Raw genomic sequence first — 25,767 nt, 5'->3', positions numbered from 1 at the left:
TATTTTTTGCCATACATGTGAAACAAAAAAATAGAAAGTAATGCAAAAAAGAAAGTGCAAAAAAAAAAAAGAGATGGAATAAAAATAAAGATGATAAAAGTTAGACATTATAAAACAAAAAAAAAAGGAAGCAAAACATACAAAGAAAAGGATAAAGGATATATTTCAAATTTAAAATGGAAAAATTAATTAAATAATTAATAAATAATCAAAATGAAAAAGATGGACAATCTTAATTACATATAATTGATTTGGAATAACTAGAATTAGATATTTAATTGTTAGATTAATTATTGATTAATAACAAACATATATAATACTAATTAATTTTTCATTAATTAATTATAATAAATTCTCTAAATAAATAAATTTTTATATTAATAAATATATTCAAAAAAATTATTAGAAATATAATTATTAAAAATTTATATATGAAAATATATTTAATTTTTTATTATATGTTTAATCATAACAAAATTAATATCTAAAAAAAAATACTAAAAAACCGTGAGCCGAGGCTGAGGCTGTGCCGTTGTGTGTCGCATATAGGGAAAAAAGTAATATGACTTGCACACGCGTGTGACTGCCCACGAAAAACCGTAAGAAGAAAAAATATTTGTAAATAGCTTCAGAGATCTTTTTTCCTTTTGGAAGATACAGGAGCCAAACAATCAACCTAGTGATAGTGGAAGACTTAGATGATTCTTCCAATGTATCATTTTTGGATCCAATAGAATTCATAGGTATAGTAAGAAGCCTTGTTAAATAAGGATTTTTTCTTTTCATCATTTTTCGATTGTTAATACGATAGATAAGGATCGCTACTACAAAGAGTATTACATACTTGATTATTTTTTATTTACTACAAAAACTGTAAAATAATTAAATTTATTATACTTAAAAAAGTAATCAATGGAAGAGACAATTTTAAAATGAACTTATAAAGAATACAAACAATTTTTTTCCAAGTGTCTTATATACATACTATCAAGCTATTCCAGAGGTGTACCCTGTTGCCTAAAATGAGTATCGAATTATTTTCTTCTTAGTTTGTGATCTGTTGCAGAATTTAAGAAATTAATTTTGTACAATAAAAATCGTGGACAATTTTATTGTACAAAAAATAAGAAGAGAAAGACGTATGTAATTACATGAATAATGTAAATATGTAACAGAAAAAGATAAAAAAAAAGTGGTGTGGAAAATATTGTAGAAAAATATTAGTATATAAATAACACAATTCTTTGGTAAAAAAAAAAAAAAAAAGAACTCTTGAATAAATTGCTTGAATCAAATGCGTACCAATGCATGATAACGGATTAAGTTGGTTATAGTAATTTGCTGGGTACGAGTATATTCCACGCATAAAAAGCGTTTTGAGTCAAACGAGGTTGTCTCAGACAACCGTACAATAAGGAACTCCAGTACAAAAACATCTGTCTATTCGTATACAACTTCCTAAAAATAGCTGTGTCAGTGCAACTAGCCATGACCACCGAAGCACCAAAATTATGAGTATGATATTCATAACAAAGACAAACCCAACATCATCATCATCATAATTATCATCACAATCATGAGGGATTCTCATTTTCAGCATTATTATCATGTCACATGAAACAAGAAGAGTGATGACTTATCATAGATTAAGAAGTATAATCACGCTTTATGATCATGACTTTGAATTAGCAGCTTTTTGGAAGAGATCATAACAAAATGGATGATGATTCAAAAGAGAAGGAAAGGTTGACGTTTAACATAGCGATTATGGTGGCATCCATGATCGCCATTGCAATGGTCACCGTTTCTGTAGTTGCACACACAGACGGTCCCAAACAAGACGCAGGGAAGAATGTGAAGACTCTTCTCTCCGTTTGCTCCAAAACGGAGGATCCAGAAAGCTGTTTCCGCATGCTGAAGCACGTTGGTGAGAAAGCCACAGTTTTGAAAGCGGCTATCAATGCAACCCTCACGGAATTGTTGCTGGTGATTAGGCCAAAACCTCGTCTTGACGGAGCCTCACGCTTCTGCAGCAAGAGTCATATAAGGATTGTTTGGAACTGCTGAGTTTAGGAATTGAAGAATTACAATCTTTGTATTTCGTGGCAAGTTTTCATGTAGAGTTGTGCAAACTGAACCTAGATGATGTGATGAACAGCCTAAGTGCTGTCATTTCGTACCAACACACTTGTTCTGATGAATTAATGCGAATAAATTAAAGCTATGAGGTTTTGGGGTATTCATTGAAAGTTCCAGTTCTTCTCACGAGGATAGCCTTATCCATTGTTCATAATTTCTCTGAGAGGCCTAATAGAAGAGAAGCACGACTTATGCTAGAAGAATTTCCAAGGTGGTTCCCAGCAACAGAGAGAAAAATGATAGAGTCTAATCAAGGAGATAATGGTGGTGGTGAACAATGGCCAATAAATGTGGTTGTGGCTCAATATGGAAGACGTCATTTGTCGACCATAGCTGACTCAGTACTCAATGCATGTCCAAAGAATAAAACGATAGCATGTGTTATTTATGTGAAAAGAGGTAAGTATGAGAAGAGAGTGGTGATTCCTAAGGGTGTAAACCAAGTGTTCATGTATGGTGATGGACCTGCGCATACCATTGTCACTGATTCCAACACAAGAGACCCCAAGACACTCACAACCTCCTTTCGAGCAGCTACTTTCGGTAAGCTCCTCAACATTAACAATATGCCTCCAATGAGCAATTTTTTAGTAACTACAGTACTTATAAGAACAACCAAATAATCAAGAGTTCAGACTTCAGAGTATGTATTAAAATAAGGTTCAATTAATCATTTAGTCTCTCTATTATTCTAGTTTTTTTTATTTTAGTCTCTATAGGTAAAAAATTTATGTTTTAGTCTTCATATATACAAGTACTTTTATGTTCTTGTCTCTCAGATTTATGGTAGTGTAAAATGGCAACAAAATAGATATAAGAACCAAAACGTAACAAAATATTTGTAGAGGAACTAAAATGTTGAACTTTTAGCTATAAAGACTTAAAACAAAATATGTTATCATGTATATCGGAACCTAATGAATAATTAAATCTTAAAATAATAGCAAACCATGTTGAATTATGTGCTAGAGTCATTTTAATATTTACTTGAACTTCTGGTTAAGTGTGTAACTGTGGTCGTGCAATACTTACTTGCCTTCAACACCCTTTTCTTCCTTTTAGTTTTGGAGGGTACTTAAGAAGCAAGTAACACCAAACGTGACATTTTGTTTTAACTTGGGCTCTTGTGAAATGCAGTGGTAATGGGGAAAGGATTCATCTGCAAAGACATGGGTTTCACAGCCCCAGCTGACATTGGAGGAGCACCGACACTCCTAGTCCTTTCTGATCACTCAGCATTCTTCAACTGCAAAATTGATGGTAACGAAGGAACCTTGTTGGCAGTAGCTCAACGCCAATTCTACCGAGACTGCGAGATTCTTGGCCGTGTAACTCAAAACTCACATATCATAGTGAAGCCTCGAAATTCCTCTGATTTGGTTTTAAGAAGAAATGTTGTGAGTGCACAATCCAGGTTAGACAAGCATCAGACAACAGGGTTAGTGATTCAAAACTACACCATCACAGCACATGGACAAAACATGAATACTCTTAATGCTACCACTTACTTGCGATCCCCATATAGTGAGTACTCAAGAACGATCATAATGGAATCATTTATAGGAGATGTGATACATCCAAAAGGTTGGTGTAAATGGAGTGACAATGCCATAGAGACAAGAACTGACAAGAGGGTCAAGTGGAATGGATACAGTACAATTTTTGAGAGAGATCAAATGGTTAGTTACACAGTTGGTCGGTTTGTCCAAACAGACCAATGGTTGCTAAATAGAGGCATTCCTTACGAAATTGGGTTTCTTGTACAGAATTAGACTGTATATAGTAGAACCTAGGATAGAACCTTGTTTTGCCTAGAGATTTACTAAGTTTACTGAATGCCTAGAGATTTCCTCTTTGATTTAGGAAGAAGAGAAGGAAAAATAAATAAATAAATAATGAGATAATTTTTTAAATTGTTTTGTTGTTTAAAAAATAAAAGTTTTAAAAAAATTGTATATAAAACGACAATAAATATCTTAAATAAAAAGACTTGTATATTAAGGATGTTTTTGTCTCTATATCCATATAATAGTCTTCTTCGCACTTTTGAGTTATACTACTTCAGATCGTCTTAATCCGATTCCGGTTCAATATCTATTTTTTAAAACAATTATCTATTAATAAAATAATTTTAATAAATAATATTTTATCTACATTGATCTAATTTTGTCTTATATATTATCTAGTCTTTATAGGATCAAATTTGGGCTTAAACAATTAACCTTATTAAAATTTTGGACTAAACAGAAAACAAGTAACTCGTCCCCAAGCACCTATTTCAGTATTTCTCTCTTCAAATTGAGAAGAAAAAAATATTTGAAGGAGACCATTATATTTTCATTTTTTTATACTAAATACTTTATATATATATATATATATATATATATATATATATATATATAAAAGATTCAAGTTCGAAATGACATTTATTTTTTTATAAGACCGAATATGTAATGTTCATTTCATTAATTACTTTTAAAAGATAAATTAATAATAATGATAGTTTTTAAAATATATAAATTTAAAATAAATTTATTATTATTAATTAAATTAGTCATTTTTTTAATTTTAATAAATTAAATAATTGAGTTTTATAAAGAAGAACACAAGAAAAAATATCATTTTTGTTCCAAATATAAGAAAGAACAGTTTTTTCCATCTTTTCCTTCCATTACGACTCATCTACTTTTCTGTTGTATCAAACAATACCCAAAAGGACTACATCCAGTCAAATTATGCATTCTTTTTGTTAACCAAAGGCATACCCAACCCTCTGGTACGGGGTTACTACTTACTCGTGTTTAACCAAGATTGGACCAGACAAACTCATTAAATTGAATACTTCAGATTAGTCCTTTGTCAACAATTACGTATCCATTGAGACAAAAGCTTCAGCCAGTAGCCAAATTAAGAGCATCGGTGAACCCAATAAAATTACATAATCACAAAAGTTTAACCTTTCATACAGACAGAAACTTGTTTTCATTACTTTTGGTACAACTATTTCAAAATTTAAAATAAGATAATATCATTATAATCATTGATAAAAATAAAAACCAGGAACATTTTGATTTGGTTAAATCCAACAAGTCCTTAGCTTACAAAATCATTATCATGCATGACGTGCGTGTCTGATTACCCTTTGAAAACACTAGTATTATCAATTTTTCACGTTTAATCCATAAAAATGACGCAAAAACTAGTATAATTTGCTTCTATTAGACGGGCATCCATCTTTTTCTGATGAGCAACCAAACACACTGAACTTCACATGTTTTTCTGCACGTCATGTGAGTGCTGAAAATCATTATCACCTATTTAAATAATCTTTAGTTACAATCTTTGAATCTGTCCCTTTTCAACCATGAAATACAAGAAATCATCCCTACCTCTACCTACGGATGCCACACTTCAAATCATCGTAAATAAAATAACCAGAACTGTCAGTGAGAGCACCATGAACCAACATCTATGAAGCCAATCAAATCCCCATCATCCAAACAAAATCCACCCCTATAGCTAATTGAAACGAAAACAAACAAAAATGTTCCCCCATCCACAACTTGCAATACACAACAGAACCCACAGAAACAGAGCACGTTCCAATAACCAAACCAAATTCCTCTTTAACATAAACCTCTAACAATTGGAGTATAGGTTATGCAACATGGCATAAAGGGTGGTGATGATGACTACCAATAGGGCTTCTTGTTGGAACAGGGAGTACGGAGTACTTTGAATCTCTATGAAATTTTGGCATGGGGGGACTACACAAATGAGATGGGAATTTTATGGTTATGCAACTTTGGTACTCGGACATGTATGTATGTGCGTAGTAGGAATGCTTGAAAAATGAAAATGGCAGTGATATTCAACGGGCAGATATGATTGATAAGAAAATCAACCAAGATGTTTTTTGTGAACTAAACATATCCTGAAAGATAATTGAAAATTAAATTAACAACAAAACATTTAAAAATATTGTCATACTAGGAAAAAAAAGTACTTTGTTGATGAAAAGATTTGTATGAAAAAGGTTTAAAACAATATATTTTATTATTTTCACTTCACCATTTCTTGCAAAATCTTTGAAAACATTAAAGCACTGCAATATTAATCCTAAAATATCAAACCTAAAAGATTATGGAAATTTTTTTATATAAACTTGAACAAGTTTAACTTAAGTTGGCACAATTTAAAGGCATCAAATCATCTGAGAATGACGATTATATATACAAGAATATTTCCATAGACCTCAACATTGAAGTTACTTCTAAGGAATTCTTCGCAGCAAAGCTGCAGTCTATGGTACCAAAACCATCAAAACTAGTCAAGCTTGCAAGCAATCATAAATGATTGCGCTTTCATTCATCAGAAAGACAACAGTGATACCACTCAACTGCAAATAAAAGAATATCACTCTAATTAGAGCAATACCAAATATAACACCGTACACAGCTAGAAGATTAAGAACAAAGCAAATAAAAGATCGCATTTACTCTTAACAATTTCAAAAGAATGTTCTACCTCTATAACTTGTATAATGTACCAAAACCTCAAACATATATTTTACAAGTGGTACCAACCAAGAATGAGGCACTTGCTCTTTCCTAAGGTTAGAAGCATGAAAACATATAGTAGCAACTTATTTTCAGTAATGCATTATGCTTTATGAAGGAAATATTAATTTACCCTTCGTTGAATCTTGTTCGAATGAGAAGCATTTTATAGAAGTAATGGTTTCAATGGACAAGTACAGAACAAAAGAACCCTATGGTAAAAAGTTACAGTTTGCAAAGAAAAAGATGCCAAGTATAACTAGTGAAGATAATAATACCAAACGGACATGATCATGATAACCATCATTATCAATATTAAACAACAATAAAGAAATGTAAGGAAGAGGAACCATAAATTTTAAATTGAATGGAATTAGATATTTAGATATAAGATTTAGGTCAAATGAGAAATAGGTTATGAGTAATTTTACAGTGTCATAAATTATAAATCATCATGTATAGTAAGTTTACTTGCCTAAAAAAAAGTATAGTAGGTTTATTGACTTTAAAATTAACTACCTCTAAAGTCATACCAACACTGATTTTTTATTGGTTGACAAAGTAAAAGTTTTTACGCTGACAGTTCATGGCCATTATTAAACTCTTTAATAAGATAGAAAAACAATTTCCTTTTGAGGCCTTGCAAATTTCCAATTATTTAGAAAAAATAATGAGAATCCATTATGTTTACTCTTGTTATACCTGCACTGTTCCTCTTCCAACATATAAAATGCAAAGGGACAAACCATGTTGATGCCACAAAATTGCAGAAATAAAATTTTTAGATTGAGTCAAATACTAACATGGAATTGGCCAAAGTCAAAGTCAAAAACTTTTATTTATAATGACATTTGTCAATGGAATTGGCACCACATTACGGCACAATCACCAGCTTCACTGCATTCATACATCTAGTTCCAATGCAGACTTGACATTTGCAAAAACATTTATTGTTAAAAATGAAGTACAATTCAAAGGAGGTCGGAGCAAACCTCTTCAATCCGACGAAAGAACAACACAAGTGAACCCATTTTGCACAAGCTGGTTAACCGCATCCCTAAACTTGTAATAGTCATCAACCTTGTTATACACCTGATGAGAAATCCTCGCATATCCAGTAACCACCCCAACTTCTCCCTCTCTCGGCGATCTATAGTATATTGGAACCTCAACGCCAAAAGCATCCCTCAAATGTGTCCTCAACTTGAGGGCATCAGAATCACTCCCAATTCCCAAACAAGCCGGCAAGCCAACCATAACCATGCTAGCACACATATGCGGGGGACTCCCTAGCCGAGTCCCCCACGCCTTCGCCAGCATCTCCCCCATCTCCACAACAGCCTCATGATTCCTCTTCTTGATCCCCTCAATCCCTCCTTCAAACCGGTTAACAAACTCCACCGCCGCCGGAACCACCAACTGAGCACTATAATCCCTGGTCCCAATCCAAGCACTCTCCACAGCCAAACCATTTCCATACTCATGAGACACCACAGGGTGATGCAAATCAGAACCAGGATCAGTACCCTTAAGGTTCCTACGAGTGTACAAAAACGCAATTGAAGGTGGACAAAAGAACCACTTGTGCAAATTACTAGTATAAAAATCAGCACCAATCTCCTTCATATCAACATCAGTGCACCCAATGGAATGTGCAGCGTCGACAAAAACCTGATCTACCCCTTCCTCCCTGCAAATCTGAATCAACTCTTTAACGGGAATAACAACACATGGCATGGAAGTCACGTGATCTATCACCGCTAACCTAACCCTATTTCCGTTACTCTTTCCTCTCTCCAAAGCTTTTCTAAACTCGGAAACGATCTCGTCGTTGGAATTAACGGGGAAAGGTAACGGGACCTCAACGACGTTACCTCCGGCGCGCGTGACGTAGGCTTCCATGGATTTCTTAACGGCGCCGTAGGCGTAGTGGAGCATGAGGACGACGTCGCCTTTTTGGAACTTCCCTTCGCGGAAGTTCCAGGCGGTGTGTTGGAGGACGATGGCGGCGGCGGTGGTGGCGTTGTCGACGATGGAGATCTCATTGACGTGGTCGGCGTTGACGAGGTCCTTGATTAGGGTTCGGGATTGGAGGATGCCGGATTGGAGATCGTTGAAGTAGAAGTGGTCGGGTTGGCGGAGGTACTGGAGCTGCCAGCGGCGCTGCGCGGCGAGGATGGAGGCCGGGCAGCACCCGAAGCTGCCGTTGTTGATGCGCGCGACGGCAGCGTCGTGGTGGCCGAATTCGGATTCGATTTCCGACGGAGTTATGAAGGTGGAAGAGAGTTTGGGTTTTTTGGGTATGTGGGAGCCGTTGTGGTGGTTGTTTTCGTGAATGGTGGTGGAAGACATTGGGATTGGGGATTGAGAAATGAGGAATAGAGGCACATGCAAGGCACTGGAAATGAATGCCGGAACAAGTTTGAAAACGCATTACTCTCTGCTTATCGCCAAAAATCATGTATAGTTATTTCAAATTAATCAAACATCTGTTTATATTTACAATCATAACACCTACTTTCAAATAAAATTGATTTTATACGAAGCTACTCAAAGTAACTTTTTATTTTCATTAGACTTTAATGTTTTTCGGTTTCTAAATCCCTCAAAGTGCAATTTACTAACAAATAAGTTTCTGAAAATATAAAATTTAATTCATGTAAATATAAAAAGTGCGACAAATATATTTGACCGTTAATTTTCGTTCGTCACCCTTAATAAAATAGCATACGTGGATTGCCATTATAAGACATATTTGTCATAATATTTTTTTAATTTTTCGTCTTCCCACCCGCTGACAAATATATCCCTCAAAGATGAAAATGCAAAATGTATGAGATGTTTGGTTTGGTTGTTTTATGTTTTCATTTTAAATGAAAATATTTTCCCAAACGAACCAAAAACTAGAAACAATAAAATCTCGTTTTCAGATGAAATCAGGAACCTCATTTTGGATAAAATGAAAACGCGGTGGAAGGAATATAATTTTAAGCAAATCTAAAAATACATTTCATTTTGAAAATGCGTTTTCAGTGTTTTTATTTCTTGAAAACAGAAAATAAGAAGTCAAACCAAACATATTTTCAAAATTTAATCTTTTGAAAATGAAAAGAAAATGAAGATGCAAACCAAACACACTCTTAATTCTCGAAAGTATAGAAAGTATAACAAATATATCGAAGGTTAATAATGAATTGTATAGGAGAGAAAATAGGAAAAAAGGATTACAAAAAATAGTAAAATGTAACTACTTATCCATTTATCAAATTGTTAATTAGTTTTTTAATTAATCAATATAACTACTTATTTTTCAAAATAAAATAAATTTCTTTATTTTTATGATACAAAATAATTAAGTGACCATTTAAAAAAATAAAAGTCTTTTATTTCTTGAAATTTTTTGTTTCTTCAATTAATTATTAATCTTTATTATGTATTCTGTCACAGTATGTCTAATGGAATACAAGGTCGTTGCAACCTTTAAATCAACGAGAAATAGAATTTTACGTTCCAAAGGCAAAGAATAAACCTATGTATTAGTTTTTTTTTATTTTGAAGTTAACATTTGTATTAATTTGAACATTATTGTATTTTTTTATTTAAATTTAGTTGGGTTCTTTATTTGTTAGTAACTGTTTTCATTTTATTCATATTATGTATAATAAGTGTTGTCTCGAGTGGAAGCACATAAGATTTATCCAATGTATTCTTTCATATTTGAGGTATATATATACATTTTATTGATTAAGGAAAAAGACTTATAATTTCACTTTACTTTTATCTAGTTTAAATTTTGTGAGACTTTTTTTTAAAAAAAAAATAGTTGATTAAATTCTTTTTTTAAAATAAATAAATAAATTTGGTCCCGCGGTCAGTCGTATTTTTTCTACTCAAAACTCTCGACATATTATTTTCAATCTAAATATAAGGATACTTAAGTTGAATTTAGGATATGAAATAATTTTAAAGATTGAAAGTGAAAAATTTAGTAGAAATTTGATAACATTATAAGATATAAAATAAAGTTTTTTTTAACAGCAAAGATGAAGGTTTGTCGAGGAAATCAAAATAATAAAAATATATATTAAAATGTAATTTAAAAAATATATTACATAAATATTAAATGAATAGGAACAGTAAATTATAAACACCTAATAGTAATAATTAGTCACAGTTTATTACTAATGTCTGAATATTTTTGTCGTACTTTTTATACTTTCGAGGACTAAATTTTGTATTTTTCATCTTTTAGAGACGCATTTGTGAGCGGATTGGGAAGACGAAAAGTCAAAAAAATATTATAACAAATATGTCCTTATGTTGGCAATCTACATTGACAATAATTTGTCCCTCCGTGCCATGTAGGTTATTTTATTAACGGTTGAATATATTTGTTGCCCTTTTTACACTTTTAGAGACTAAATTTTATATTTTCATGTTTCAGAGACGCATTTATCAACGAATTACATATTGAGGGATAAAAGTGACTATTTATCTTAAAACAAAGCTATGAAAAAGCTTTTAAATTAAATACTTCAAAATTATGATTTCTTAAAAAAAGAAAAAACATAACAAGCAGGACCATAGTGTTTCGAACTAGTGTTTTTTGTTATAAGTCAAGTAAATTTTATATAATAAGAGGTAGCAAACCTTTTTACATGAAAAGCCAATTGCTTCCAAAATAGCACACCAAACAGCGTATAAATGCGGCCCCTGCATAAGGAACCTGTTCTTGTTACAGTGTTAGTACATCAATGAATACTTCCAGTCCCTACATAAATTTACCCAACATATTGATTTTTTTAGCCCCATCATGCTGCAAATACTAGAAAACCACTGCCTAGTTATTCAACTCCTATCAGTGCCAAGTTATGATAGATAATACTTGTTTTAGTCTCGAATGTAAACAACAAAGACGTGTGGCATTACAGTCCACCACCGATTACAGCCCTTAATACATGCTAAAAGAGAAATGTTGTCCTTATTGTATTTAACAGAAATGTGTCTCAAGTTAGTTCTTGTTTGGATCCTGTCAAGTACCATTTTTCAAGCAAAAACGGAGATGTATGATGGAACTGGTATACTCCGGAGAAGTCTTAAAAAAAATGTGTTGTTGCAGTAATTATTATTTCAACATTAGTAACACTATTATGTCTCTTTTTTATAGCAGTTGTAAAGACAAATAACGATTAGAATTTAGAAATATGAAGGACACGTTTTTAGGTGATGAATTTGGTCTAATTTTCAAGAAGGAATTCGTGTACGGTGAAAGGTCACAGATTTTTCCCACTTTTCACTCCCTCCTTATTGCACCCCCCCCCCCCCCTCCCAATTCACACAATTCAATAGAAGTGTGTGTTTTCATAGTAATCTTGAGAGTTGAGACAACTTGAACATGATACTTTTGAAACGTACAACTGCAATAAGAAAAATGAAATTAAAAAACCTCCAAAATAAGGCATGAAAAAAAGAGAAGAATCATAACATATTATTTTTCTAGTTATGCAATTTTAGTTAATCCATGATTACAAATATGTACAAACTTGAAATGATAAGAAATTTCTTTCGATTAATTAGTTAATTTTATTTACTTTTTAAAGTTTATCATGCATTTTAATGACGCCGAGGTGAATCCAGTTGAATCCTTGATTTTATTCATAAGGATTGCTCCTCGCCTTCCAAAAAATAAGGATTGCTACTCATAAGGAAAAAAATGTCTTTCATGGATTACTATATATAAACAACAGTTCATGAACAAACAACATGGAGGGTTTTTAGAAAGCTAATTGATCAATGGGGTACAGTCAGTTATGAGATAAAAATGTATGTTTCGATTAAAGTTGAAAGAGTACTTTCTAAACTTTAATCTAAACATGTCCCTATCAATAAATTTATATGTTTTCTAGCTTCATATTTCATTTATTCCCACTTTTTTTTTTGTTTAAAAATAATAACACGCATCATTCATTTTTTTAATTTGTAATACGGTGAACAAAATATTAAAAAGAAAAACTCTTCTCGTAAAAAAAATTTATTGTCATTAAAGTGGTGTACATATATATACCGAGAGTTTAATAACTATAAGTTGTTATACGGTTAATTATATAACTTTGAGTGGAAAGGGCTTAAATTAATGACATAATAATAATGTAGTGTACTGAACTTGCAATTATTTCTTACAGATTTGATGACTTTGATTGATTTTAAGTTAATTCAGACATGGGAAGACAGAAAACAGAAACAAACATGACCACTTACGCATGTTAGTCATTGCAAATTTACAATTTGCAATAAAACCATGACCCCACACCACGGTAAGTTACGTCATACAGTAACATTTGATTTTATGCATGTGCTTGTTTGTGGTGTGCGACTTTTCTGTCTCAATCTTGAGGTACATCATTGATCATTGTCGTTAATGCAAAAGGAAAAACAAGCCATATTCAAAATAAATACATAAAAATCATCAATTACATTCACACCTCCTCGGGTTTGTATCGATTGGGCTTTTTTATTTCGAAGCCCATTATGATGCCCAATAATTGGCATTTGGTTTGGGTATATTCAATTCCATTGGTGAAGCAAGACAAGTGACCCTTCCAATTATTTTACATTATTTATGGAGTCAAAATGCAAACTTATTTTCGGATGAGGGAAGGAAAGACAAAATCCTTTTCAGCGAAAAGAAAAGCAAACCAAAAAAGGAAAAGAAAGCCAAAATGCGAAAGTTCCAAGTAGTTTCCTTATAGAACATGTAATGATAATAAATATTTTTTGTTTCTGCATTTTAAAAATAGGTATATTGTTCTCATAATAAATTTTGAAACTTACTTTTTTTAGTCATTTTTATAATACTATAGTGTAGGGTAATTAAAATAAAATGATGTAAAGTGAATTTTTAGTTTAGAGTAGGATTATAACATTTAATTTTAAATTTAAAAAATAATTTAAATGGTATATAAAAAGAGTTTTATATATATGAAATAAGTTAAGTAATTCCATGTGTTTATCAAAAAATCTCATCAAAATGAGAACTCATAACTCATTTAGTATTATTAAAAAAAAGATATTAAATTATCAAGGATTTAGGGCGCAGCATTCGAATATTAAAAATATGCTTGTTTTAATATAGCACGGCACATTTTTTTTTTTTACTCTTGAAATGTAAATCAGTATTTTTCTTTTTGGGTATCCATATCTGTATTAGTTGCCAATCGTCTAAACTCTAAACCCCCACACTAACTTCTAACTGAATGAATATTTTAATCACATCATTTGCTTTTCCTTAGTCAGCTTTTGTAAACAACTAAATATTTAAGAAGATAGTATCTCCACATATTATTCTTAAATCCTATTGGTTCTATTCATGTTTTTCCTGCGAATAAAATAATCAATAGAACCAACATTATTTTTTAAGTAATTTAAAATATTCATTTATATATGATAAAAACTTCTCATTAAATTATATGAAGGGAAAAATGGTATATGTTAAAAAAATTATTTCTCAGACAAAAAAAAATATATTTAAAAAATAATTTTATCATAAAATTTATTGTAAAACTTTTAACTCTTCACAAAAGTAATGCATTTATTTTTTCATTTTTCGTAAAACAAAATTAATTCTTGATTAAAAATTACAACCAGCAGTACTAATGTTTTTTCCCTCCCTAAATATAACATTTTGGAGGCAATGCCAAATTGCCAATCCAAAACAATAATCGTAATTACAAGAGGACAAGGAGCAAGGTAGTATTTTGTTTTGAAGCAGATATTTCCAAGGCAATTTATTTATGTTTTATTTGATAATATTAATAATAATAATTTGGTTGCAGAGAGAATAAGTTACTGCTAACTAACGAATGGACATCCATTCAATTTTTACTATTTATTCCTTACGACCTTCCTCCTTTTTCTTGCCTAACATTACCAAGTTCTCTCTATTTTATCTCTGGGGCGTTCTTAGCACCACCACCAGCTTCTGCAGTAGCTTCAAGCTTCGAAAGGTTTTTTTTTTTTAATATTTTGATCATTTTACTGTGTTCAAGTTCAACCCACTTGATTCGTATCTGTAACATCTTGTTTCTGTTTTGATATTCAATCTTTTGATCTTCAAACATTATGAGTTTAACCCTGTTGACTTCTAGTAACTACTTCCCCCTTCAAATTACCCATTGATTCTCTTTATATTCTTTACTTTGAAGAATCTGTTCGTATATTTGGCATGTGGGTATTACGGATCTGTACAATTTGTATTTGTAGCATCAGTAAAGTGAACTGATTCTGTTTATTATTATTTTTTTCATACCCTTTGTGTTTATGTGCTAAACGGGTGTAATATTATAGCTTGCGTAGGGGACAAAAAGATAAAATCAACTGCAAATAACGTTGGTTATAATAACTGATAAGCTTAGGATTAAAATCGTATCATGAGCTTTTCCTTTCTGCATCGTTGACCAGACACGGAAAAGGTATATGTTAGCTCAATGCTTCTTTTTTTTTTTTTTTTTGTGTTTGTATTTTGAAAAAATTTACTCTGTTAGATGACCCCGTATTCTAGATTGTTTAGGAAGCTAAAGATTTTCTTGTTTAGTAATTACTGCCAGGAAAGTGAAATATTTGTGAAAAGAGAATATATTTTTCTGATTATATATTTATCTGAGATTGGCTGTGTGGAGAATATACTACAAGGACTTGAGTGTCTCAACTGTTTATTTCCTTGTTTCATTTTATTTGCGTTCTGTGTAAAATTAGGAATGTATTCAGGTCAACTTACCTTTGGATTTCCTTGTAAGGCAGATTTTCCTTGACCATGGGGCAAAAGCATTTAGTGACAGTCTTATGTTTATGGGCTTTAACATGTTCCCTTCTTCCATCTTTCTCCTTTGGAATTCTGAGAATCGGTTTGAAGAAGAGACCTCTAGATATTGATAGTATTAATGCTGCTAGAAAGGCAAGAGAAGGTCTAAGATCTGGAAGATCAATGATGGGTGCACATGATCAGTATATTGGTAAGTCAAAAGGTGAAGATCTAGTACCTTTGAAGAATTATATGGACGCTCAATATTTTGGTGAGATTGGAATTGGCACACCCCCACAGCCCTTCACTGTTGTGTTTGATACTGGTAGTTCCAACCTTTGGGTTCCATCATCAAAGTGCTACTTTACTGTAAGTTCAACTTAACCTGTATTTTTTTTTTATATTTTCAACTTAACCTGTATGTCTTCACAACCATGTACATAGAAGCATATCATACTGACCAATTCTCTCTTGCAGCTCGCCTGCTATACCCATAATTGGTACACGGCAAAGAAATCAAAGACACATGCCAAAAATGGTAATGCGAGCTTCTTATTATTCATGTTGATTATAGTGGTACTGTCATAGGTGTATACAATATATATGCCATGTAATGTAATTTTAATCATACCTATCAACTTGTTGATCAGGAACATCATGTAAAATAAGCTATGGAACTGGTTCAATATCTGGTTTCTTCAGTCAGGATAATGTTAAAGTTGGCAGTGCTGTTGTTAAGCATCAGGTGAGTACTTAATTTATGAGCTTCCTCTTCAATATAGATTGTACAAATTTGTTGATAGAAATACTTACAAATGCCACTATTGTAAACTGTAGGATTTCATTGAGGCTACCCACGAAGGAAGTCTTACCTTTCTGTCAGCAAAGTTTGATGGAATACTGGGACTTGGATTTCAGGAGATCTCAGTTGAAAATTCTGTACCAGTATGGTGTGTTCCATCTGCTCTTTTGTTGTTTCATCTGTATCTGTTCTCCATGTTAGAGTGAAGTATTGTGAATCGTTTTTGTGCCTCTAATTGGCCAGTTCATCATAAAATCACAGGTACAAAATGGTTGAGCAAAAACTTATCAGTGAGAAGGTGTTCTCTTTTTGGCTTAATGGGGATCCAAATGCGAAAAAAGGTGGCGAATTAGTTTTTGGTGGTGTTGACCCAAAGCACTTCAAAGGAAACCACACTTATGTTCCAATTACTGAAAAAGGTTACTGGCAGGTTAGCAAAAACACATTTAGTTTGATTAGGAATTCCTTTTAAATATGTAATTATTCACATCAGAAAATACTTTAACAAGGAAATTTTCTTTTTCAGATTGAAATAGGAGATTTTTTCATTGGAGGTGTTTCAACTGGTAATTTTATTGTTCCTCAACAATAAGAAAATTCTATTTTGGAGATTCACTAAGGGAGTGATTGAGTGGCTAATATAATTTGAAATATGGTATAAGGAGTGAATCTAGAATGAATTTTCTACTTCCTTATACTTGAAAATCTTTTGAAGAAATACAGTTTGTCAAGTGTCACCAAAGTGTATCTTTACATTTATGTTTGTGAAATAGGAATTTTTTCTTACTTGTTGCATATGCTTCCATTCCAAAGTGCATCTAATTCTGTAATATATCAACGTTACTTTTAGGTGTTTGTGAGGGTGGCTGTGCTGCTATTGTGGATTCAGGAACATCTTTGCTTGCTGGTCCAACTGTATGTGCTTCCGTATTTCTGAAGATTTATTGCTTATACACCCTCTCTTGAACCAAAGATTCCCAAGTTTGGTGGGCTGAAATATAAGCATATTTCAACTATTTAAATCGTATTTATTGTCATTATTCCAAAAATACCTTTATGTTCAATTCAAATGCACCTACAATAAATATGATTGAAGGTAGTTTAGGAAATGTAGTTCCTTTTTTTTATATACGAAATTAAAAAAATTAAATGAACTTAACTAACATCTTTAATCAGTGTGAAATTAGGTATGTTTGCTTATATATGAGTCCAAAGGGAGTATATTTTATTTATAATTTCTGTTGACTGTTTATTTCAGCCTGTTGTGGCTGAAATCAACCATGCTATTGGAGCTGAAGGAGTTCTCAGTGTAGAATGTAAGGAAGTTGTTTCTCAATATGGAGAGTTGATATGGGATCTCTTGGTATCAGGGGTAAGTGTCAAAATTGAATATGCTTTCAGCTTGTGATATTTTTCCCATTTGCATGTCAACTCTTTGAACCTAAACGAGCTTGATCTTATTCTGTAGGTGAAGCCTGATGACATATGTTCACAAGTTGGTTTATGTTCTTCCAAAAGGCATGAATCTAAGAGGTTAGAATGTTAGATAGGTCTTTATTTGACGGCCCTTGTATTTATCAATGTTTTTTCTTCCATTGTATGGATTTTCACCATATTTGTTTCATTGCTAGTCAATTTGGTAATAATTTTAACATATTGGACGGATGTTTGATGATTCTTTCTGACTATGAAAATTAGAGAGTCAGAAGTATCACGGAACCTTCATTATATATACATTGATTAGCTTATTAATCTATTATTTGGCCATTGGGAGAGTTTAGGTCTTGACCTCACTCATGCTGCAAGCCTGCGATATTTGGGCTGAAACAAATTCCTAAATTACTTCAAATTCTATTTTTGTGCAGTGCTGGAATTGAAATGGTGACTGAAAAGGAGCAGGGAGAGTTGACGGCAAGAGATAATCCTTTGTGTTCTTCTTGTCAGATGCTTGTTCTTTGGATCCAGAATCAACTAAAACAAAAGGCAACGAAGGACAGAGTATTCAACTATGTGAATCAAGTAAGCCCTTTGAATTTTGAATTATCCTGTCCAGAAGCTCAAGCAGTGCTGCAGTTTGGAGTTTAGACAAGTGGTTAATGTTTGTTTTGATCATTGACAGCTGTGTGAGAGCCTACCAAGTCCATCTGGAGAGTCAGTGATAAGCTGTAATAGTCTTTCCAAGATGCCAAACATTACATTCACAATTGGAAATAAACCTTTTGTCCTCACACCAGAGCAGGTTAGGTTTGAACTTTCCATAAATTAAATTACATTGTGGCTTCGGTTCCAGAAATGTACTGCAAATGTCATAAGAACATTGGGGTCGGGAAAGTACCTACATAACTTGGACAATATTTGGTTTTAGGTAAAATTATGGAATTTAAGTTCAAAGAAAAGCTAACAGTAATAGCCATTCAAAATGACGTGGGCACATACTAATACTGAATAGCAAATTGAACTACAATTATGCTGTTATCTCTGTAGATAGTTTAAGGCTAACTATTTATTTATTTTTGGGATTCTAAGAATGATTTTTTTGTGCTTTCAGTATATTCTAAAAACTGGAGAAGGCATTACAGAAGTCTGCCTTAGTGGGTTTATTGCTTTTGATGTTCCTCCTCCAAAGGGTCCATTGTGGTATATTAACTTTTAAAATTATTTATCAATTTAAAATCACATATGCACAGACTAGAATGGTATGAATGAAGCGAATTACATAAAATGTTATTAAGCTATGTTCCATTCTCTGATACTAGTGTATTGTATGCAGGATTCTTGGCGATGTTTTCATGAGGGCATATCACACCGTCTTTGACTACGGAAATCTACAAGTTGGTTTTGCCGAAGCTGTCTAATTAGGCTTTCTGGAGGATTTTCTTTGAAAAATTGTTAAGCGTGTTGTAAATAAGCTGTTATAACAATTGTAGCTGGGATTCACTTTATGGAATCACGAATGGATTTATCCATTTAAGACGTAGAAGTATCCACTTGGAACTTGGAAGTGTTGTGTTGTGTGCTTTTTATATGAAAAAACCATCGTCTTCACTCTTTATTTCATTCCGTGTTGGGCAGAATATTATGCCTTTTCTGTCCCTTTCAAAATTAGGATACTTGTAATGTGCCATGCTGATGCCAATACTTGTCCTGCTTTCTCCAGTCAATGACTTGTGCCAATGGAAAATTACTAATGTCATTATCTGCTAAGGCAAAACCAATTGCAAAATGGTACCAGAAAGGTTTTGGCTTGCTGTTAAAAAGAGCAAAGATAGCTGTAACCACCCTCATTTTATGTAATGCAAAGGATCAACGGCTGGAAAATTACTCTGTATAGTTTTTCTCAACTGCTCCTTTAACTCCAGTTTTTGAAATAAGAATTTTAGTACCAATCATTTCGGATTTTTATAAAAACTAGAAGAAAAAAGAAAGTTCTATAGTGTCTCCGCGGGTACCAATACACGTATGCTTGCTGGAATGAAAAAATCACTTTCTAGCAGAGGTGAAACCAATAAATTCCCATGACTCAAAGGAGAAATATATATATATATATATATATATATATATATATATATATATATATATATATATATATTCACTTTTTATTATAAAAGTACGTCATCAGAACTGAAATATATATAAAAAAATAATTCAACCCAATTAAGAAAATAAGTCAAATTTAATTTTGATTGTCTTGTTTTAAAAATTAATACATTTCCTAAAGTACTTTTTACAGTTAATTGCATAGGCCAAAAAAGAGAAAATTATTAAACATAAAATTTTAATTAAATAAAAAACATTTTAAAGATATTATTATTAAATAAAAAGAAGTTAATTAAAATCTACTTATATTTTAATCCTTAGCACAATTTTTTCCCTTATATTTCATTCTCGAGGGAGTATATTTTTCACTTCATTTTTTATTACCATAGATTTTGTATCTATTCAAGAAACAAGTGAAAATATATAAAAAAAAAAAAAAAACTTCTTAACAAAAAACAGTTCAATAATGTCTTCGCCGGTGTAAATGCACATGTTCGCTGGTCAATTCTTTCTAGCAAAAGACATGGAACAAATAAAATTCCCACAACCTAAACTTTTTTCAATGACATTGACATTGCGTTTGAAGAATTCGCATATGCAACGAAGTTCTGCAATCACGGCATTCAGCTTCAGCTTAAGGCTGAAGCATGTGGCTTCAAGCAAACGAAAGGTTTTACGGTGTTTTGTCATCAGTAGTGAGTTCAACCCAATTAACTATCATCCGCAATATACTCGAAATTTCACATCAATAATTGAACTATGAAAACTAACATAACCATGCTACTCTCGTAAACATAAAATCCTTACAAACATAACATTACCTCACAGATAAGCAGGTAACATTTTTGGTCTACCAAACTCCAAACTATCATATAATCCCAAATGTTTTCTTCCTCTCGAACCGAGGATGGCAACAATTATCAAATAAAACAGCTAATACAAACCAAACCACACCAAACCACACAGGAGATTCGTCATCACGCTGATATGTCACTTCACGAGTAATGTTCCATCATTAGTCTTCATCGCTATCGTTACTAAATATAGAGGAGATCGGAACATTTTGCTTCTTTGCAACATTTTGCTTCTTGGCACCAAATGTAATCTGTGTGACATCCGGGAAAAGAAAATGGTGTTAACATATAAAAATGTTTTATGCATAAAATGTGGACTTTGTTAGAAAGGAAAAGCAACACTAAATGGATTGGCACGGTTGAAAATGTTTTAAGACTTGAATTGCAACACAACAGCATCAAGAACTCGAGTGTATAAAATCTGTAAGCATTCCAAATTCCTAAGTACTGTAAGGACAGTTGCTAGTTTCTTTTCCAGTCCTATAGACACTAGGTGGACATACCTTGGAACCACTGCCTTTAGAAGAAAACCCAAACTTCAAAGTATTTCGCTGCTCCTGATCCGTAAGTGCAGTAGCAGTTTTAGATTCCGATGGAACTGTTGCTGATCCAGACTCTTGTTGCAGTTGAAGCCGTTGCTGCTTTTGAGCATCAGCACTGATTAACATCAAGGAAATCAAAAACCAAGATGACATGAGAGGAAGTCAGTAAGAATTAGAACATTGACCCCCTGGCCACCTGCTTAGCCAAAACAAAAAGGAGGAGAATAAAAATAAATTGACACTGAAGCAAGGGAAGGGTACATTTGAGCAAACTTTGCCATTTCTCTTTCTTGACGCTGCTGTTCTCGCTTTTGCCTATCGTCCCGACTACTACTACCATGCATTTCCTTCATTTGTTTGAAACGCTGTATTTAACATCAAAGATTTTGCATTAGGAGAAAAAATAAATTCGAGCCAATTTGGGAATCAAGTTGACAAAAGCAGAACCAAGTTAATGCTGTTTACCTTTCTGTGATTGTGATCATAAGAGCTCAAGTGTGCTTCAAATTCCATTGCCAATTTGTATTGCTTGTTGCAGAGATCACAATAGAACACCTTTCGGATTTCTTGCACTTCAGTTTGAATTTTTTGCTCACGTTCAGCTAACACCTGAATTTTCATAATGTGCACGAAGCAGGCAGAAGAAGCCACCAGGTAATAAAAACTGCAGGAAATTCTCAAGACCTTCCAAAGTTGATGATTCCATATGACATACCAATCCGGTCAAAAGACATGCATATATGCTATATGCTGCCTTCTGCTATGAGGTGCAGGTTTGAGAAAATATAAACATCAACCTCAATACTACTATGTGGTTTTTGCACTAAGAGCAACTACTAAGGAGTTATAAATCATACCTCCCGTTTCTTCACATGTTCCTCTGTCTCCTCCAACTCAACATCAAGTTTTTTTCGCTGGATATTTTCTTCTGCAGTAAAGAAATCATCTTCTTCTTGCTTACCAATCCCCAGCCTTGGATCTCTAATTCCAGATTTTATTGGCTCAATGATTCCTAAACACAAGCCCATGTCAATTTCAAAAACCAAGATAAAACATTGAAAATCAAGGACAACACCAATGACCAAAATCAAATCACTTTCAGGTAAAGAATCCCAATGTTAGGAACATACAAAATTGATACTGAAAGAAAGGAAGTAAAAAAACACAAACTCATTTCCAAAATCCCTGTTTGAATGAGGTAAGTGCAAATACACAGGTGATTCAATAAATGAGAATCAAGCCCTAAGCTAGAGAAAAATATAACTCTTCTCCTGGAAGGTAAAAAAAAAAGCTTGAGTTAATACTTCGCAGTTTGCATAGCATTAACAAGGGTGCTAAAGGTCACATTTATGAAGATCCTTATTGAATACAAATACAAATATAAGGTCAATTTAAATACTGGAACAAAATAACAATTACAATACTCTTTGTCATGCTTACAACAAACTACTACTACTAGGTGTAGATTGACAGAATGAGGTAGCATTAAGGATAAAAAACAGAAAGCTTCACAGTCTAAGTTTTAAATGTTTGCAAGATATTAGATGTCACAGCAATATGAGTTGGGAAAAATAATTATGTCAGTTTATCCGCAGCATTAATGAGATTGAAGTCATGCTAGAGAGTTCTTCTTCCTTGCCACCCACTCCATAGGAATAAAGTACAAGAAAGGGGAAAAGGCAGGTTGTGTCAACACTATGAAGGAGGTACAAAAAAGGGTGCACAGAGGGGGGAGAGAAAATGTTGCAAGAAAAATCAAAGAGTAGGGGCAACTCATGCAGCATACCAGAAACTATAATGCATTATGCGGATCTTCATAAAGAGAGAAACAAATTGATAAAAATCGAGTAAAGAGATAATACGGCACAAACCTTGTTCATCCTTCCCAAGACCCTTTCCTTTCCATCCCATCTTTTGGAGGAGCTTAAAGCCAATATTAGATGATGTTATCTGTGTGTCCAAAGATGCTTGCTCTACGTTGTCCAGATCAACATTTTCTGTTGGCCTGTGGTTGATTGGCAAACGAAAATCCTGTGACAAATCCTCAATAAGAGAGTCCTGATATGCCTGAAAAACCAATTCATCTCAATACAATGAGAATCACAGTAATAATTCTTCATTTTACCAGTATAAAAAAGCTAAACACTTTATAAGTTCAACTACCAAAAAAAAAAAAAAATACACACATGCGCATGCACAGTCAGAACTCTCCGTCTTCCAGAGAAGAGCAGAGAAAAAAGAACATCACTTAATTTGGCTGAAAAATATCTATTACCTGTTCCCTTTTAGATTGTCTTCTGTCACGGCCACCGGTTTCCTGCCTACCACTGGTCCGTCGATATTCCATTTTGTATCTACAAGAACCACACATAAGATGTGAAGTCAGTACAGCGTAAAGACATAAATAACACCATCGGGAGAGTGGGTGCACTACCTAACAACTTCAGGTGCCAATAAATGAGTAAAAGAAGTGCACACAACATGAACCCAACGTAAATTGATACATGCAAGGCAAATTTTACAAGCATAATAAAACGTGATGGAAAAATACTCTCATGAAAACTTCTTAAACACAGGACAACACACTCAGAAAAATTAAACGTATTCACAACACTCTGAAAACACAAGTTATGGGTAAGGTAATCAAATTCGCCAACGAAAAAGGTTAATAAGCTTATTCAATTAACAAACCGACCCACTTAGAAAAGGAGGATTTTTCTACTACCCTTTTGAAATTAATCTAAAACCAAACTAGGAAATTCCTCAGGGATTGTTTTTTAATCAGATCCAGAAAACCCTAGCTTAAACAGTCAAAGAGAATAAAACCAATATTGGGGAAAGATTATAGTCTGAGAGAGAGAGTAAGGAACCTTGATGATAGTAAGAAGAGCGTAAATTCTGGGAAGGAAAACAACGATGCTTGGATCTCGTCCTTGCAAGATTTCAACGCACGGTCTTCGGCGTGAGATATTCAGATGTGATGAGGTGAGGGAATAACAGGATCAAAACAAAGAAGCAAAAACTATTATATATTTTGTTATTTTAATATTAAAATTTAAAATAAAAGAAAAAAAGGAAAAAGATGAAAGAGAGAATAGGGTGGTGGATATCGATCGAATCGAACATTGGGTTGGTTTCATTCAATTTGGGTTGATATACGTGTCTTCTGCGTTTGGGGCTTGGCCCAAGGGTTACTGTGAAAGAATGGTATCAATCAAAGTTAAGGAATCTAGTTGTAGGTTTGTTTAGAATTGTTTTCGAAATAAATATTACTTATATTTTCAGTTTTTAATTAAAATAAACTTTTTGTTCTCAAAAATAGATTTTGTAAATAAATAATTATTTTTAAACTAATTTTTTTAAGATTAACAAGTTTTACATTTATTATACGAATATTAATAAATTTAAAGAAAACTTAAATTAAAAATTTAAAAACACATCAAATATAAAAAATTGTCACTATTAAATATTGGTGAAATAGTATATTGTTAAGAATAAAAGTTTGAAATAATTATGATTCTATTTTATTGAAACTTTACTGAATAAATATTATGCTTATATTTCTTCAAAAAAAAAAGTATCATTCTTATATAACAGTACGATATTGTAGATTATACCAGGCTTTATATGCTCTGAGTCTCAAACTGTACAATGCATATAGTATAATACGTACACTGGGTTATCATTCGTGCATGTTCATTGTTCAGGAATGGAATTTCTGCAAAAATACCTAGGAAAGAAAAGGGCAGAACTTTATTGTCTTCTAATGATGGTTAATATTTTCAGAATATTACAAAGATGTCAATATTTGAAAGGCAAGATTCTCTCAGTTATAACTTATAAGAACGCTTTCTTTCACAATCCTGCTTTTGACAGTTGGCCGGCGGCGGCTTCTAGCAGTTAAGCAAGACAAACCGTATTCGTCGTGTGTGCATAGATATATGATTAGATTCCACCTCCACCTCTTTTCCAAATTACTCATGCTTGTGCCCATTTACACAGATTAATTAATATTGGATTTTAGTTTGCATCAAGTACTGGATCGATATTTGAGGTCTACATTGGTAGAGTACCTTTCTTCAGAAGCAATTTTGATCTATCTCACTAGCTGGGGTGCTAAATGTGTGCATATTTAAACTTTGGTTTCATGTATTATTGGAGACATATCATTTTATGGACTAATTGATGGATGCCATGATCACCTTTAAATTTTTTAACTTTCTTTTAACATTCTTTGATAGAGATATTTCATAACGACATAAGAAGAAAAAGATAAAATGAAAGGTTTAAATTAGATCTTTCTTAAACTCGAATTTTACTTATGCTTTAAGATATGTTTGTTTTGACATTAGAATCCTTCAAATGATCATTGAATTCAAAAAGTTATGAAACCAATAAACCAAACACAACTAATAGCCAAAATGTTAAAAGTAAATGTTTGGCAACATTTCTCTAATTCAAACCATTCATTAACATTTATTATTATTTTTTAGCATACCTACATTTCTCTTTTTTCCATTACCATTAGATATCATTT

At 32.6% G+C, this 25,767-nt stretch overlaps 3 protein-coding genes and 1 pseudogene across 6 annotated transcripts; 2 read left to right on the top strand and 2 right to left on the bottom strand.

Moving 5' to 3' along the window:
- The first annotated feature begins 1,576 nt into the window (after positions 1–1,576).
- On the top strand, positions 1,577–3,997 carry LOC114405324 (annotated as a pseudogene).
- Positions 3,998–5,420: 1,423 nt separating this feature from the next.
- On the bottom strand, positions 5,421–9,187 carry LOC114407515 (probable L-cysteine desulfhydrase, chloroplastic). Of its 2 annotated transcripts, none has more exons than XM_028370638.1 (2): positions 7,691–9,187; positions 5,421–6,073 (listed from the first exon to the last, which is right to left on the bottom strand). In XM_028370638.1, the coding sequence occupies exon 1, from the start codon at positions 9,048–9,050 to the stop codon at positions 7,695–7,697; it is 1,356 nt and encodes a 451-aa protein (XP_028226439.1). In that variant the 5' UTR covers positions 9,051–9,187; the 3' UTR covers positions 5,421–6,073; positions 7,691–7,694. The 2 variants fall into 2 exon arrangements, with proteins under 2 accessions (XP_028226439.1, XP_028226438.1); XM_028370637.1 differs by lacking the exon at positions 5,421–6,073 and adding an exon at positions 6,274–6,538.
- A 5,365-nt stretch (positions 9,188–14,552) lies between these two features.
- On the top strand, positions 14,553–19,371 carry LOC114407514 (aspartic proteinase-like). Of its 2 annotated transcripts, none has more exons than XM_028370636.1 (14): positions 14,553–14,701; positions 15,491–15,864; positions 15,973–16,033; positions 16,146–16,240; positions 16,333–16,445; positions 16,559–16,727; positions 16,824–16,863; positions 17,148–17,212; positions 17,556–17,669; positions 17,766–17,830; positions 18,163–18,316; positions 18,417–18,536; positions 18,846–18,934; positions 19,068–19,371. In XM_028370636.1, exons 2-14 carry the CDS (start codon positions 15,508–15,510, stop codon positions 19,150–19,152), a joined length of 1,527 nt encoding a protein of 508 aa, XP_028226437.1. In that variant the 5' UTR covers positions 14,553–14,701; positions 15,491–15,507; the 3' UTR covers positions 19,153–19,371. The 2 variants fall into 2 exon arrangements, with proteins under 2 accessions (XP_028226437.1, XP_028226436.1); XM_028370635.1 differs by having other exon boundaries at positions 14,559–14,701; positions 15,495–15,864.
- A 1,192-nt stretch (positions 19,372–20,563) lies between these two features.
- Positions 20,564–24,248, bottom strand: LOC114407513 (G patch domain-containing protein 8-like). Of its 2 annotated transcripts, none has more exons than XM_028370633.1 (8): positions 24,101–24,248; positions 23,506–23,584; positions 23,102–23,297; positions 22,088–22,242; positions 21,696–21,914; positions 21,492–21,595; positions 21,192–21,345; positions 20,564–20,939 (listed from the first exon to the last, which is right to left on the bottom strand). In XM_028370633.1, exons 2-8 carry the CDS (start codon positions 23,575–23,577, stop codon positions 20,850–20,852), a joined length of 990 nt encoding a protein of 329 aa, XP_028226434.1. In that variant the 5' UTR covers positions 23,578–23,584; positions 24,101–24,248; the 3' UTR covers positions 20,564–20,849. The 2 variants fall into 2 exon arrangements, with proteins under 2 accessions (XP_028226434.1, XP_028226435.1); XM_028370634.1 differs by having other exon boundaries at positions 21,696–21,839.
- Between the last annotated feature and the right edge of the window lie 1,519 nt (positions 24,249–25,767).

Source organism: Glycine soja, chromosome 3 (genome assembly GCF_004193775.1).
Source record: "Glycine soja cultivar W05 chromosome 3, ASM419377v2, whole genome shotgun sequence".
Classification (NCBI taxonomy): Eukaryota; Viridiplantae; Streptophyta; class Magnoliopsida; order Fabales; family Fabaceae; genus Glycine; species Glycine soja.
This window is presented reverse-complemented; position numbering and strand designations above follow the sequence as displayed.

Bases quoted from the DNA above. Each gene is read 5' to 3' on its own strand.
- LOC114407514 (XM_028370636.1), top strand. From the start codon at position 15,508: ATGGGGCAAAAGCATTTAGTGACAGTCTTATGTTTATGGGCTTTAACA. The intron at 16,864-17,147 runs GTAATTTTATTG...CGTTACTTTTAG, and splicing joins CATTGGAGGTGTTTCAACTG to GTGTTTGTGAGGGTGGCTGT. The intron at 18,317-18,416 runs GTAAGCCCTTTG...GATCATTGACAG, and splicing joins TATTCAACTATGTGAATCAA to CTGTGTGAGAGCCTACCAAG.
- LOC114407515 (XM_028370638.1), bottom strand. From the start codon at position 9,050: ATGTCTTCCACCACCATTCACGAAAACAACCACCACAACGGCTCCCAC.
- LOC114407513 (XM_028370633.1), bottom strand. From the start codon at position 23,577: ATGGAATATCGACGGACCAGTGGTAGGCAGGAAACCGGTGGCCGTGAC. The intron at 21,915-22,087 runs GTATGATTTATA...CAACTTTGGAAG, and splicing joins AACATGTGAAGAAACGGGAG to GTCTTGAGAATTTCCTGCAG. The intron at 20,940-21,191 runs GTATGTCCACCT...GATGTCACACAG, and splicing joins CTAAAGGCAGTGGTTCCAAG to ATTACATTTGGTGCCAAGAA.